Source organism: Tympanuchus pallidicinctus, unplaced genomic scaffold (assembly GCF_026119805.1).
Source record: "Tympanuchus pallidicinctus isolate F22 unplaced genomic scaffold, pur_lepc_1.0 scaffold9, whole genome shotgun sequence".
Taxonomy (NCBI): Eukaryota; Metazoa; Chordata; class Aves; order Galliformes; family Phasianidae; genus Tympanuchus; species Tympanuchus pallidicinctus.
This window is the reverse complement of record NW_026294813.1, coordinates 12,341,203-12,356,896: the sequence shown is the minus strand read 5'-3', so window position 1 is coordinate 12,356,896 and position 15,694 is coordinate 12,341,203. Positions and strand designations below refer to the sequence as shown.

Here is a 15,694-nt window from a genome sequence, read left to right as displayed (position 1 = left end):
TTGAATTCTCTATTTTTACGTGCTCATATTTCTTGTCCTTTATTTTTTTCCATTGTCTTCCATCCCTCCCCCAAGAAAATATCTTATTCCAGCCTTAATGGATCACTGCTGTTTGGTTTGAAATAGAGTGAGTTCACCTAGTTGAAAACATCATTTAGGTGGTCATTCTGTCTCAAGGAATAATTCTGCCTCAAATGGGCTAAATGTTTTGTCTCATCTTTGCAATCTATACAAATTTTAATAAATTTTGAATTTCAAAATTGTGCCGTTGTTGTGCCTGTGTATAAGCCTTTGTTGTTGTGTGAAAAGGCAGACATTTTTGTTGGATTTTGCTGACAAGTTTGTAAATCTGTAAGTTACTGAATGAAAGGAAGGAGTAGCTGTAGCACGGGACTGTTACACTTGAATCTTCTTGAATCATCCTGATGGTCAGTTTTGGCATTTGCAAGAAAGAAACAATGTTTTTCTCTCTTCTGATCTTTCAGCTTTTTTTTTTTATTTTATTTGTTTGGGAAGATGTAGTCTGTTCTCAGAGGAAAGTTATGGAGCTGTTTTCAAAGAGTTGTTCGTTTGTTCGTACGCTTGTGAGGGGTCTTACCGTAGCCTCCTTTCAGCAGGTCAGAATGAACACTCTGGTTTTAACATTTGTGAATGCCTTCTATTCTGTATTTTCTGAAATGTGTTGTGGGAGCACTTTGGAACTATTCCCCTCAATATTGAGATTGTGAGGTCATGTGTGCCATGCTTTCTTTACCCGGCTTCAGCAAATGCCTTCTATGCTACTTCCTTGAGCCATACTGATCAGCTATGTGAACAGTTTCTTAGTTTCTGTATTCAGAGCAAGATTTACTTTATTAAAGCACAATAAGATATGTTCCGTAAGAGAAACTAACTGCCGGCGTAAGGCAGCGTCTGTGGTTCGCTGTGTGTGAAAGACTGTCTTTCCAAAACAAGCATGGTGTATGTAATGCAAGTTTTAGTTTAGGACAAATGAGAGCGTTTTTAAGACTTGTGCAGAAATGCCATTTGGATCTTCAAATATGATCTCTAAAAGTTTGTTTTAAAAAATTCTGATGCCCGTTCCCACTCCTTCAGTGTGTAGATTGCTATTACGGGACTTCATTATCTATTCAAGACTTGTGTAAACACAAACTTGGTTGCTCAGTATAAGTCTTTTAAACACACTAAATTCTCCACCAGCGCATCTGAAATTTCAGTGCAGATTTTCCCTTTCTTCAAAGGTGTTCTTCACGCATAGTCTTACATAAGGAACTAAAGTTTTCGCTGCACTGCACTTCGGTCGTCTTCATGTTTTAGAGTTACAACAGTGCAGCTAGATTTACCTTCTACACCTGTGTGGTTTTTCTTTGAGCCTACAGTGACTCTTATTTTACTCTGGTAGTTTATAGCAATATCAAATTCTGTTGCTTTTGTGTGACACAACATTTTATGTTTGAGTTCTAGCACTACTGGAAACAGTTTGATTTGTCAAGCTCAAAAGTCATTTAGGTGCTCACCTTCTAGGTAGGAGTGACAAGAAAGGAAATATTCTCGGATAACAAACTGCATCCACATTGTGTTGGCTGTTTGAGCAAACTCAAACCTCAGTTTTCTGGGCAGCTTGGCATGGCTTCTCAACTGTATTCTTTTGTATATATGAAAACAATAGAGAAAAAGGGTGTATGATTCTTGAGCTTTTGTTTAAATCCCTCATGTATAGGGCTTACGTAAGGAATGGATTGTCCAACCTTTTGAAAAAACAGCTTGTGGATATTAATACTTGAAGAAAACAAATTTCACTCGAGCTTATTTACTAATTTTTTTATCGTAAATGAGCACACTGAAATCAGTGTGGCAATGAAGCACTGCAGTCAAAGGATATTTACTTTTGAAAGTTATCAATTGTGATGCAGCTTCCTTACTCCAGTACAGATTGTACTTTTGTAAAGGGTACAAATCTAAAAGTTTTTGATTCCACAGGCCTAAATTTTCAGATCACTGTCTGGAATTTCCAATAGAAGCTGCATTTGCAGGTGTAAATGGAGAAATAGTAGCCCACTAAGCATCTTCCAAGTTGCATACACCTCCAGTTGCACCGAGCAAATTATAATTTTCATTGAAGGTTTACTTGAAAATTACACGGCATTTCAGAGAAACAAAGGACATTTTATGCTTTACAGAAAGGGACTTCTTATTATTCTTTTGGACTGAAGATTTATTGTAAACTCTAAATGTATCTGTACATACAGGAAAAAAAAACCTGTCTCTTTTGTAAGAAATGTACAGCCTTTCTCTCTTTCTGTTGTCACAGAATCACATAATTGCTTGGATTGGAAAGGATGTTAAAGATCATCTAGTTCCAGCTCCCCTGGTGTCTATTAATGACTACCTCTTTTCAGCTTAACTGGACCGGAAGGCTTTCCTTATGGCATTTATAAATACACTGGATTTGTAGAAGATCCATTTTAATATATACTTTTTTTCATTCAGCCGTTAGTCTTTTTTTTCTCGTAGTGAACAAGGTTGCATTTTGAAAATACGCTAGGTACAGTTTCATCAAAAACTAAAACCAAATGTATATAATGAGTTAATTCCAATAGTCTAGAAAACTTGCAGTTATTTAGCATGCTTTGCACCAAAATGGGTCATTTCTATTTGCAGGTGTTTTTTGGCAATATATATCCATCCTTTCCCAAAAGGTATGGTGAAATATGTGTTGGAATCATGTAGTCTCTGAGGCCTTCATTTTTTGTTTCAACTTTTCATAAATAAATGTTGGGAAAATTCAACAGTTACATGATGCAGCTTTTATTTCTGTTGATAGTTTACCTGTGAAAAAGGAGAATTTTTCAGTGCGTTACTTTGTCTGGAGGCTGATTGAGTTATTTCCTACCCTTGTCTTTGCCATTAAGGTAGATGCTCTGATTCTTGTTCTCATAGTTATTCCTAAAACTTCTCTGGGTAACAAGAGTGAAACGTAGATATTGCATATTCAATCCTTGAAAAAAAGCAATATACTCTACAAAGCTCACCTGTTTCTTTATATGTTTGTTCAACAGAAATACAGTGCTTTGTCTATTTGCAGATTTAGGAATTACAGATAACCTTACGCAGATATCTGAGGACAGGGAATCAGAAAGATACAGAGGAGATCCATCAAAGATTAGAAGGACTGAATTTTTGAGATCCTCAAATAGAAATGAAGATGATTCTGAGTATGGTATTAAATCTGATGGTTCAAAACATAAAATATTTGATAGGAAATTCAGACACAAGATTGATGAAAAGAGAGAAAGGCTTTCTTCTGAGAATCAGAAGTCAAGACCTGACAGCCCTCGTGTAAAACAGGATGGCAAAGGAGATTCTAGCAAATCAAGAGCTGATAAACCTGGTTTTAGGTCACCCAACAGCAAGGATGAACGAAGGACAGACAGTAGTAAGAGTAAAGTTGAGAGTAATAAAGCACATCCTGACAATAAAGCAGAGTTTCCCAGTTATTTGTTGGGGGCAAGATCTGGTGCACTGAAACATTTTGTCATTCCAAAAATCAAGCGTGACAAAGATGGCAATGTCACTCAGGAGTCAAGGAAAACTGAATTTAAAGGTGAACAGAAGGACAAAGTAGAGAAGATTGGGCTAGTTGAAGACCTGAATAAAGGAGCTAAGCCTGTAGTTGTCCTTCAGAAGCTTTCTTTGGATGACGTACAGAAATTTATTAAGGATAGAGAAGACAAATCAAGGGGCTCTTGTTTTAAACCTAACAAGAACAAGTCGTCCAAATCTAATAAAGGTAAGATTATTTTTGTTAATTGCACTGTATTTTGTCCTCTCACTTTCTTTTAGATTTGCTGCTCCTGGGTAGGAAAGTAAACCTAAAAGCTTGATTGTTCATATGCTTGCTTGCTTATAGAGTGATATTAGAAATCAAAGTGAAACTCTAAAATCTAACAACTTGTTTCTGGATGTTTTGCCCAAGTGTAAGTGAAAAGATGTATTCTGTTGCAAGTACCTAATGTAGGAAGTCTTAGGTGGTTTCAGACTGTACTTCATCTGGGTATGTATATAGATAAACATAACAGGTATATGCGTGACCTAAAGTGGTTTAAGTGTGTCTGTATAAACCAGCGTAGCTGGAGCTCTGGAAGCTACTACTTAGACAAGCCCCAAGATTCTTCTGTGTCTTTAACTACTAGACTGAAATGTGTCTTTTTCTGGAGATGTATTAACGCAGCACAAGCAAGAACAGGGTTACAGAATGCCATCAGCATTTACACCACAGGTGCATCACTTCTGGGGAGCCTGCACACTTTAGGCTTTTTGACAATAAACTGTTTTAAGGTTCTGTCTTCGGAGGAGCGTAGACGTTTCTGTCTGTCTAAGTGGCAAAAGGAAAGGAACCAGAAAACAACTGGTTGATATTTTTAAACTAACACAAAAAGTATTTGCGTGATTTCCAGTGTCGTCACTGTAATTTAGAGAAATAGTGTTTGCTGTGTTACTCAGGGCCGTTTTCAGTTATAAACATTTTAATGCCACTGAAACGTGATTTTCATGAGCATCCTTTATTTGATTCATCCTACACTTCCTAGTAGATTGTGTAGCACATCTTTTCTAATGTTGCCCTTAGCATCACCGATCCATTTCTTCTTCCATCTCTCTTATTTCATGTAGCTGAGAACGTTTTGAATTCTCTATTTTTACGTGCTCATATTTCTTGTCCTTTATTTTTTTCCATTGTCTTCCATCCCTCCCCCAAGAAAATATCTTATTCCAGCCTTAATGGATCACTGCTGTTTGGTTTGAAATAGAGTGAGTTCACCTAGTTGAAAACATCATTTAGGTGGTCATTCTGTCTCAAGGAATAATTCTGCCTCAAATGGGCTAAATGTTTTGTCTCATCTTTGCAATCTATACAAATTTTAATAAATTTTGAATTTCAAAATTGTGCCGTTGTTGTGCCTGTGTATAAGCCTTTGTTGTTGTGTGAAAAGGCAGACATTTTTGTTGGATTTTGCTGACAAGTTTGTAAATCTGTAAGTTACTGAATGAAAGGAAGGAGTAGCTGTAGCACGGGACTGTTACACTTGAATCTTCTTGAATCATCCTGATGGTCAGTTTTGGCATTTGCAAGAAAGAAACAATGTTTTTCTCTCTTCTGATCTTTCAGCTTTTTTTTTTTATTTTATTTGTTTGGGAAGATGTAGTCTGTTCTCAGAGGAAAGTTATGGAGCTGTTTTCAAAGAGTTGTTCGTTTGTTCGTACGCTTGTGAGGGGTCTTACCGTAGCCTCCTTTCAGCAGGTCAGAATGAACACTCTGGTTTTAACATTTGTGAATGCCTTCTATTCTGTATTTTCTGAAATGTGTTGTGGGAGCACTTTGGAACTATTCCCCTCAATATTGAGATTGTGAGGTCATGTGTGCCATGCTTTCTTTACCCGGCTTCAGCAAATGCCTTCTATGCTACTTCCTTGAGCCATACTGATCAGCTATGTGAACAGTTTCTTAGTTTCTGTATTCAGAGCAAGATTTACTTTATTAAAGCACAATAAGATATGTTCCGTAAGAGAAACTAACTGCCGGCGTAAGGCAGCGTCTGTGGTTCGCTGTGTGTGAAAGACTGTCTTTCCAAAACAAGCATGGTGTATGTAATGCAAGTTTTAGTTTAGGACAAATGAGAGCGTTTTTAAGACTTGTGCAGAAATGCCATTTGGATCTTCAAATATGATCTCTAAAAGTTTGTTTTAAAAAATTCTGATGCCCGTTCCCACTCCTTCAGTGTGTAGATTGCTATTACGGGACTTCATTATCTATTCAAGACTTGTGTAAACACAAACTTGGTTGCTCAGTATAAGTCTTTTAAACACACTAAATTCTCCACCAGCGCATCTGAAATTTCAGTGCAGATTTTCCCTTTCTTCAAAGGTGTTCTTCACGCATAGTCTTACATAAGGAACTAAAGTTTTCGCTGCACTGCACTTCGGTCGTCTTCATGTTTTAGAGTTACAACAGTGCAGCTAGATTTACCTTCTACACCTGTGTGGTTTTTCTTTGAGCCTACAGTGACTCTTATTTTACTCTGGTAGTTTATAGCAATATCAAATTCTGTTGCTTTTGTGTGACACAACATTTTATGTTTGAGTTCTAGCACTACTGGAAACAGTTTGATTTGTCAAGCTCAAAAGTCATTTAGGTGCTCACCTTCTAGGTAGGTGTGACAAGAAAAAAGGGATGGTTGGTAATGTAGATATTGATATGGCAGATATGGTGTTTTCCTGAGAACTCATTCAAAAAATTGAGGTTCATCTTGCAACAGTGCTTTTATCTCAGCTGTTTTGTGTAGCTCCATGTTATTCTTACTAATGCTGTACTTGTAAAATGTATTTTGAAACTAGACCTTACCTGTCTCCTTTTATCAGTTTGTAAGAATGAGAACTCCTCGCAGTAGGGAATAAATAACTTATAATAACTACCCCTGCAGTTCAATTGCTGTCACCTATTCAGTGGAAGTCCTGTTGATTTTCAGCAGTTTTCACAGAGTATGTTGTTTGTATTTTCTGCTCTTTGCCTAGATCTTTCATAAGGCTCCTTGGAAGTCTTCCTTTCCACCAAAAAATACTTCTTGCTTCTGAGAATATCCTAGGTTTTTATAAAATCCTTCTTGAATATCTGCTGCTTTTCTGTGGGCAGTGATGACTTCCACAGCGTTGTAGAATTACTCATTGGCTGTGCCCAGATTCTCTGCCCAACTTTTATGGGTTCCTTTTCTCAAAGCCAGAGCTAAGTTCTGGAGACTCAGTCTCTCTTTTTATAAGCCATACTGCTGGAACTTTCACCCTGTGCCAATACTAGGGCAGATAAAGAAAAGAAAATTTGAAAGATGTGTTCGAGCAGACTGTATGGAATGATAAAGAACATACTTTTCTCTCCCTCTAAATCTATTTCTGTAGAGGTTCACATGGGCACAGGACTAGGATCCCCAAGATTTAGCATGCCATGGAACACTTTTTTAAGTGTTCTTTAAAGAAAATGTTCTTAATGTTCTTTGAAGAAAAGAACAGTTCACAGCATATTTTTAATTTGTGCACTGATATTTGGAATTTCACAGTTTTAACAATTAAGCTTTTTGTCACATACATACAGTTATTTAACTCTCTGCACTGTAGTACCTGACTGCTGAACCATAGTAGTACTTAAGTATTTAAAAAATACATTTATTTTCCGAATGTCTTTTTACAGTAGGGATCTACTTACTTCTTTCTAATTTGGATGTTCCATTAGCAACATCTCTCCACCTGCTGTCAGCCAGCCAATGGCTCAGCAGTAGCCTGCCACCAGCCAGCTCCCCACAGCTTTTATGGGCTTTTGCATGATGTCACATAATATGGAACTACCCCCTTGCTCATTTCAAGGCCCCTGGCCTTCACTCCATCACTGCTGCTTTTCAGTAAAGGCTGCAGCTCTTCTCGTCTGAGTGGCCAACTGCACATATCTTGGGAGCATCCAAAACATTGTTGTGATATGAACACTGCCTTAGAAACCAGGACAGTGTTTTCATTTGTAATGTCAAAAAGAAAGTGTATGACAAGTACTCAGTACAAGTTTCCGAATGTGGAGAGTGACTAAATTTAAACTTCTGAACACTGAGAAATGCAAACTTAAGATAAATATCTCCACCATAAACAAGCAGTCCTTTTCCGTCTTCCACCTTTCTGTGGTTTTTCACTTCAAGTGTTAATGTTTGGAAAGATTACTTTTTAAAATACAGGGTACGTTCTAAGATTGAAAATACAAAATTTGATTAATTTCATTAATTTTTCCTTCTTACAACATATTAACACATCAGACTTGGTAATACAATATATATGGGAAGCCAGCTTATGCTGAACACTTCATAATTGTAAACCTCACTTTCAAAATGAACCTTGGGGCAGCTTTTCTCAAGTACTTGTTCACTTGCCACAGTATTCGTACTCACAAACTATTTAGACATCATGAATACAGAGTCGTAGAATCACGGAGTAGTCCAAGTTGGAAGGGACTGAAGGAGCACTGAACTCCAACAGAAACTCACCCAAAATTTAAACCCTATGTCTGAGTGTTGTCCATACACTTCTTGAGCTCCAGCAGCTCAGTGCCGTTTCATGCCCAGCACCCTCTGGTGCAAAGCTTTTCCCTCACCCCCGGCCCTCCCCTGGCGCAGCTCCATGCTGTTCCCTCGGGCCCCGTTGCTGTTACACAGAGCAGAGCTCAGCACTGCCCTCCCTCCGCTCCCTGTGAGGAGCTGCAGCTGCCATCAGGCCCCCCTCAGCTCCTCTGCTCTGGGCCCAGCGAATTGGAAGTTCTCAGCCGCTCCTCATCCATCTTGCTCCCCAGACTCTTCAACATCATTGTAGCCCACCTTTCAGCACATACTAAGTTTTATGTCCTCCTTATATTTTGGCCAAATAAGAAAGTAATAATGCATTACAACTGATAGCAGAAGTTTCTGAGTTCTTCAGAGTGTGATTGGTGACATTAGTTACCATTGAAGCAGGTTTGCATATTTTGATATTGTTATTGTCATTTTAAATAGTATCAGGAAAATAGGTTTACCTAAATTGTTTCTGGCAGAATATGGCTTGCTGTGAAACTCCATAGCAAAAACTTTTATCTCTTTTTGCAGTTTTACATCATTGTAAAGCAACTAAGTAGTTTGACAAAATTTATATATGGTCAAGCAGACAGAATCTCACCAGCTAGGCCTAGAAATCTACCCAGTATCTAAATACTGTTACAATATCTAAGGCAAAACCACATCCAAGAATCACAATGTGAGTAATGTATAGACATGTTCTAAGCCTACTTAATACACAGTTTATTTGTCGAATTTGGCTTAAAGTAGTCCATATTTTCAAAAGGCGCTGCAGAGAACAACTTCAGGGACAAGATGATGAGCAGAGACAGCTTGAATCACAAGCCTTACTTTCTTGTGAAATTAAGAAAAATCGAAGCAATCTGTATCATTCAAGATATTAAATCTACCAAATGAAAATTTTTGTGGTTTAACTCAGCAGGCAGCTAGGCATCACACAGTCATTCAATCAGTCCTTTCTCTCAGAAGGGTCACTGAATTCAACCCCTAGTTCCACACGACAACACCCAAAATTTGAACCCTATGTCTGAGAGCATTGTCCAAACACTCCTTGATCTCCAACAGTTCAGGGCTGTGCCCACTGCCCTTGGCAGCCTGTTCCATGTATGATCACCCTCTGGTGAAGAGCTTTTTCCTAACCCCTGACATGACACTTCCGTGATTTAGCTCTGTGCTGTTTAGCACGAAGCAACTCTGAGGACTGCTCTGAAAGTAATACCGCCTATTTTATAATATTAGCTCATGACATCTGGGTTGGTGATATGGCACTAGGGATTGAACTTTCCCACCAGTATCCTGTTACATGTTGTTGCTGTGTGACAGGTGGCAGCAGAGGGACAGTCTTACAAAGTGATGTCAGACATGGAAGTATGTAGGAAGCAAATGTATGTCACTGAATTGCTCCCTGCAGAAAAAATGACACCCAGCGGAACATTTATGAAGACCAGACAGTGAACGGTGAGCGCAGTGAGTGGTGTGTCTCAACAATGGCAACAGCAACAGTGGCTCACCTGTACTGGTATAGATTTATGAGCGCAGTATGCAGGCTGTTGTTTGTCATTGGTGAAAATGCATAGCTTATGGTGGTGTCTATGTGAAAAATAGTACTGTAGCTGTGATTTTGCTCATTCAAGTACAGTTATTGTGTTCTTCATATCTGTTGTAATTTCCATGAAGAAAAAGTTGAAGGCATTACTTTCAGAGCAACCTACATGTATTTAAAGAAAGCTGTTGTTGATTGTTCCCATTGTATTAACTCAAGTATTTTTAAACCTTTCAACTATATGTGGCAAAACCACACTTCGAAGAAAAGTTTCCAAAATATGGGGAGTAGATTCTGGATTAATTCATTGTTAGCTAAGACTCTGTGGTTTGTTTTTATCTGCATTATATTTTGTCAAGAACTGCTGGTGAGAGACAAATATTTTTACAGTCAGTAGATATTCACTAACTTCTGAAGGTTCTTGAATATCTTCTGTAAGAAACTTCTGGATCTCAGTGATCAAACAAGAACAGCAATACATTCTTCCTTCAGCAATCAACTAGTATGCAAGTCATGAACAGTATAGATTTGGACAAGCACTGAAGAAGAAATGGCTATTTATGCTTGCAGCTCTTTAGGATGAATTATTTTACAGCTGTTCTATGATTCGCCCTTCAGTTTCACCAGTGTGAGTAGAGAAAAGGTCTGGTTACGGTGGTACTTTCTGGTGGTTTTCCTGTTGTTTTGTTTCGTTTTGTTGTAATGGCTGTGGCAACTTTGAGAGTGTGTTTAAGTGTTGTCTGAAGAACGCTGATGACTGTAGTCCATTTCAAACACAATATGTATATTGATTAATTGATGACAGTTATTGGGGAAACAAAAGAAGTTTTTCCTTTGGAGAGGACAGTATTTCAGAAAGCTTAGTTTCCTGGATCATTCTTTATTTTTGGATCAACTTTAGTACAGCTACTTTCTCCTTAGCTCTTGGCTGGAGTTGTGCAGTACAGCAAATCTCTGAATTTTTTCAAAGAAGTGTGCGCATTCCTTTTTAGATCAGAATTGTTGATGTGTATGCAGCCATGCCCAATGGCATGAGTAAAACTTCTTAGATTTGGTTATTTACGATCCTCAAGAGCTAAGAAAAATGCATGTAGTATTCAAAGAACAGTGTGGAACAGATAAAAGGTTTAAAGACAGTTTATAGAGACTTCTACAAAAATTCTATTTGTTTTCTTTTCTGTTATTCCCTTCTTAAATAAAGAACTATTAATATATTCTCTTATAAACAAATAAAAGAAGTTTATCCTGTTTCCTAAAGCATCTGCAGCATCTGAATATTAAATAAATATTTGAATACTTGCATTTTTGTTCTTTCATTGATATGTAATAAACACGATGACAGCTGACTTATTTTTAAAGATTGTTCCCAGCACAGTATTCTCAGGTAGATAAGAGTAGCATGTGGGTTTTATTTATTGTTTTGGCATGGTTGGTTGTTTTGTTTTTTTTTAATCTTAAGTGTTTTCTTACTTAAAATGCATCACTTTTCATCTTACCAAGACACTTGTTGTGTACAATGTAAGCAAAATGAAGAACAAAATCAGTTCTAATAGTTTCTCAAAACAGTAATCACAAGCTTAATATTATATCATGAATTTTGAAACGTGTGTATGTTTCTTTGCCTGAGAACAAGTGCCAGAGAATATACAGCATATTACTGATTTCTTTCTTCTCCAAGTATTCTAATAATTATTCTGTTTTAAATATACTTTTCCTAGTAGTCTCAGAAAGGCTTAAATATATATTTGTAGAAAATAATCCTGCTGATGTACATGGATATAGCTTTTAAACATCTGTATGAATCTGTATTCAGCTTTTGTTCCTTTACTTTTGGCTGTTTTTTGCAAGGCATTCATTTGACCAAATGTTCTATAGTTTTTGTGCTCTATGAATGCTTCTACTGATTTCAGTGTATTTACCCACAGTACATAAAATTGAGTGTATGTTTCAGGGAATCAGGATCTAACACTCTTTAGTGAATAGTCTGTACCTGTGGAAATTATGCCAAAATACCTACATGCAAATTTCTCTTCTAGAGTTGGGTGGAAGCTGCCTCTTGCTAAATGCTGAATAGCTGTAAACAGAATTGTATAATCTCCAGATTAGATCTGGCTGGCCTCCATTCAGCTGGTGGTACATGCAGATGAACTAATCTGTCTAATCCAAATTATGGTAAAGCACAATGAATCATTCATTTACCTACACTTTCAAAAGAACTTGTTAAATTCAGAGGATGAACAAAAAATAGACTGTTTTGTGGAAACAGCAGAAATATCGTTTTACAAATGTAATTCACCAGTTTGAATTTGTTTTTATTTTCTTGTTTAACACGGTGGAAATATTTATGCTATTTATTATGTTAATTTTCATTTGCAGTGTGAACAATGTATAAAGTTCTAGAAAGGCCTGTCAAATACCTCCAGATATATCTAACTTCTAACTGTGGTATTGCTAGAGGATATTCTGTAAGTGGTTTCTGAAAAATAATTGTAGTGTTGGGCACTTTTTTTAATTATTTTTTTTATTTTTCTTTTTTTCCTTTTTATTTTTTTTTTATCTTTGGGTTCAAATTGACTCTCCTTACTTTCATTAATAGGTAGCATAGATCAGTCAGTGTTAAAGGAGTTGCCTCCTGAGCTCCTGGCAGAAATTGAATCCACCATGCCTCTTTGTGAACGTGTGAAAATGAACAAACGCAAACGTAGCACAGTTAATGAGAAACCAAAATATGCTGAAATCAGTTCTGATGAAGACAATGACAGTGAAGAAGCTTTTGAATGTAAGTAGTACATAATTCTGTTCCTATGGCAAAACAAGGCTAATACTTTGCTTTCTCAGAAAGGTTTCTTTTTAAGTTGGCTAGTCTAAATGAAAACAAGTTTGCTATACAGGCAACAATTTGCCTGAAAATTTTGTTTTTTACTTTATAAAAGAAAGAGTAATTACTCCATTTGAATTTGTAACTCAAGATGAAAAGCAGCTACCCTTCAAATTTGTTTCTGTACTTACCTTATGGGAAGCCATTCTCCAGATTTTTTTTAGTTATGCTGCGCACATTTATGCAAAATACTGTCTCATGAGGAAAAAGAAGAGAACCAAATGTAGAAAATCCATTTCCATAAGACATTTATTTCTCTATCTAGTGCATTCTGTTCAGATAGCACAGGTTCAGTTGCAGTTAACTCTCAGCCATTTAGAACAGGAACTGTATCTCAGGCATCATGAACATGACTCTACTGCCTCCAGAAGCAGTTCTGATCCAGAAGTAGTACAGCTCAAAGCCTGATCAAAGTTATTAAAGTATTAAACCACCTGTTGGCAGAAATTTCATACTGTGTTTTCAGAAATGGAAACTGTCTAGGGTGCAGTGTGGTATCACCTCATATTCAGTAGTTCTTTATTCATAATGCCTGTGACTGGTCTGCTTGTTGGCTATATTTTGATATGAATAATGTTTTCTTTCCTATGCTTATCAAGAAACTGGAATTGTAGAAGTAATTTGTCAGTTCTGTTCCAGTTCTATATAAATCCTTGGAGACATTCTTCTCTAAAGCAATTCAGTATACAGTCATACATTTTTAAATGTCAGGAGAGTTTGACAGAAACATGTACAAATGTAAAGGCTGTTCAATACTGCTTCATGAGAACAGTAAACTTTGGTAGTCTAGAGTGCAATGTTTTGAAACCATTTTGATCTTCAAAGCTTCTATATCTTTTTGTTAGCCCAGTCACCGTCTTACATTAGGTAATGGAAAGTTTCATGGAGGAAACTATGAAATATCCTCTTTCTATTACATCTTAGCACCTTTTCTTCTCAAAGATGTACAAGACTGCCTTCAAAAATAACAGAGAAATCTCCATTCCCTTCCTCTGAAAATTGTATTTTCACCAAATCTTTGTTTCTGATAAAAACACTCATCCTGATTTCAGCATTTAGTTCTGCTGTTCTTTTTGGTATTGACTGGAAAGTGGTTATAAAAGCCACAAGTGGTAAATACTGACTGTTTAGTCCAGAATTGTTTCTTCTTTCCAATGAATTATGTGCAATATATATCAAAACAAGTTTTTTGATTTCTTGGCAAAATCGACTGTAATTTGAATTTCCTCTATTAGATGGGCAAAATGAACAATGAGTTGCACTTTATAATAGCCACAATTATGTAAGTGAAGAATATCTAATTATTTTTTTTTAAGAAAGGAGAAAATTAAAGTTGTTTTGTTCATTCTCCTTTGTTTAAAAGGGCAAGACTCCTTCACATTCATGCTTTTAAGTATTTGCTGGGTATCTTTGATTTCATGCTTGTTTTTCATGTAATTCAAAATGAATTGTTAGGTTGGTGGCGTAACTGAATTTTATATAATGGTTTGGAGCGTTCACTTGTTTTATGAAGCAGTTATATGGTTACGTTTTGTTTGTAAACCTATCATTTTGAGATATTAAAATTGGATGTTTTATACTTAGAATGAAAATGCATTTCATTTCTAGCTTCTCGAAAAAGACATAAAAAGGATAGAGACGAAGCTTGGGAGTACGAAGAACATGACAGAAGAAGTTCTGGTGACCACAGGAGGAGTGGTCATTATCATGAAGGAAGAAGGACTTCTGGTAGTGGCCGTTACCGTAATCGCAGTCCTGATGACTCTGATATGGATGATTATTCTCCTCCTCCTAGCCTCAGTGAGGGTAACTCATCGTTATAAAAATTCATTTTCTTTCATAATACAAGTGCATTTTTAAAGGACAAGTTGAAAATTGTGAAATAAACATTTTTACATGTAGTGTTTAATGCAAATGTAAGAAATGTAACTATTCCTTTATTTCATTTTGACAAACTGTTAGCTTCATTCTTTGCTCTCTTATTAGTGGCAAGAAAAATGAAGAAAAAAGAAAAACAAAAGAAGAGGAGAGCTTATGAACCTAAACTAACACCTGAAGGTAATTTTCAGATTTATATTCTTCAGTTTTTATTTTCTGCATTGTATATAAAATATTCATTTATTTATTTGTTTGTTTGTTTCCCACCAGAAATGATGGATTCTTCAACCTTCAAAAGATTTATTGCTTCAATAGAAAACATTTTGGAAAATCTGGAAGACATGGATTTTACAACCTTGGGTAATACGTCAGAAATTTTCAAAGTGCTTCCCCCCAGTTAGACACAAGAAATGACAAACAAATTGCATTTCTAGTATTTTCAGGCTTTCTTCTTTCTAATTTAATTTCCTCTGATATATGCTAGAATAAATAGTGTTCGTATAGCTTCCACCTTGAGTGGGTATCTTTACCTTTTCAATTTCACTTGCCACTGGAGGCAGAACTTCTACCTTTCCTTGCAGAATCCAAAAGATTTATAAATCGTAATGAAACAAATAATAGTCTACTGGAATGTATCTGCTGCTTTATTGTTCTTGTCAAGTGGCTGAGCGCTTAACACACTTTTTACTATCACAGGATTAGAATGAGGAGAGAGATGCAGTAAACAAATCACTATGGTTTTTAAAGCAGTCTTGTCTATACCCCTGGATTTAAAACTGTCGTTCTTTCTATGCAAGTAGGTTGTTCCATAAGTAATGCCTCCTCTTCATTTCCTTAGAAACTGTAACAGATAAAAAAAGCTCAAGAGCACTATTTGGTAGAGCAAATTCTCAAACACTACAAAAGAAAAACACTATTCATCTGCATAGTCACCACCGTTAGCAATGCAATTTTGCAAACTGTGGACAAAAACCTGCATGCCACTTTCATAAATAACTTCATGGCTGTACAGAATGTGGCTTATATTTCATATTGCAGGCATCACTGCTGAAACACACCACCCGCTGCCCCATTATGCTCACATCCACTGATTGGTCTTCAGAAATGTTGACAAATGTCAATACATGCCATTTTTTCTGTGCATCCTTAGGTATAGTATGCATTTTTCCAACTGTTGTTCTGACTGAGATTTGAACTTTAGAATTATAACTATGATCATTTGTGATTTGTTTTGCCAAATGAGGGTAGTACTGCAATAAATGT

General features: G+C 36.5%; 1 protein-coding gene across 8 annotated transcripts in view; it reads left to right on the top strand.

Annotated features, from left to right (window-relative positions):
- Nucleotides 1–15,694, top strand: part of NIPBL (NIPBL cohesin loading factor) — a 164,119-nt gene that overhangs the window by 111,452 nt on the left and 36,973 nt on the right. For 7 of the 8 annotated variants that reach the window (XM_052670492.1, XM_052670493.1, XM_052670496.1 and 4 more), the window contains 4 exons: nt 12,272–12,454; nt 14,162–14,359; nt 14,540–14,611; nt 14,702–14,791. In XM_052670492.1, coding sequence (XP_052526452.1) covers nt 12,272–12,454; nt 14,162–14,359; nt 14,540–14,611; nt 14,702–14,791 — 543 coding nt within the window. Of the gene's footprint in view, nt 1–3,128; nt 3,791–12,271; nt 12,455–14,161; nt 14,360–14,539; nt 14,612–14,701; nt 14,792–15,694 lie in introns of all 8 variants that reach the window. The other variant, XM_052670495.1, reaches the window with a different exon arrangement.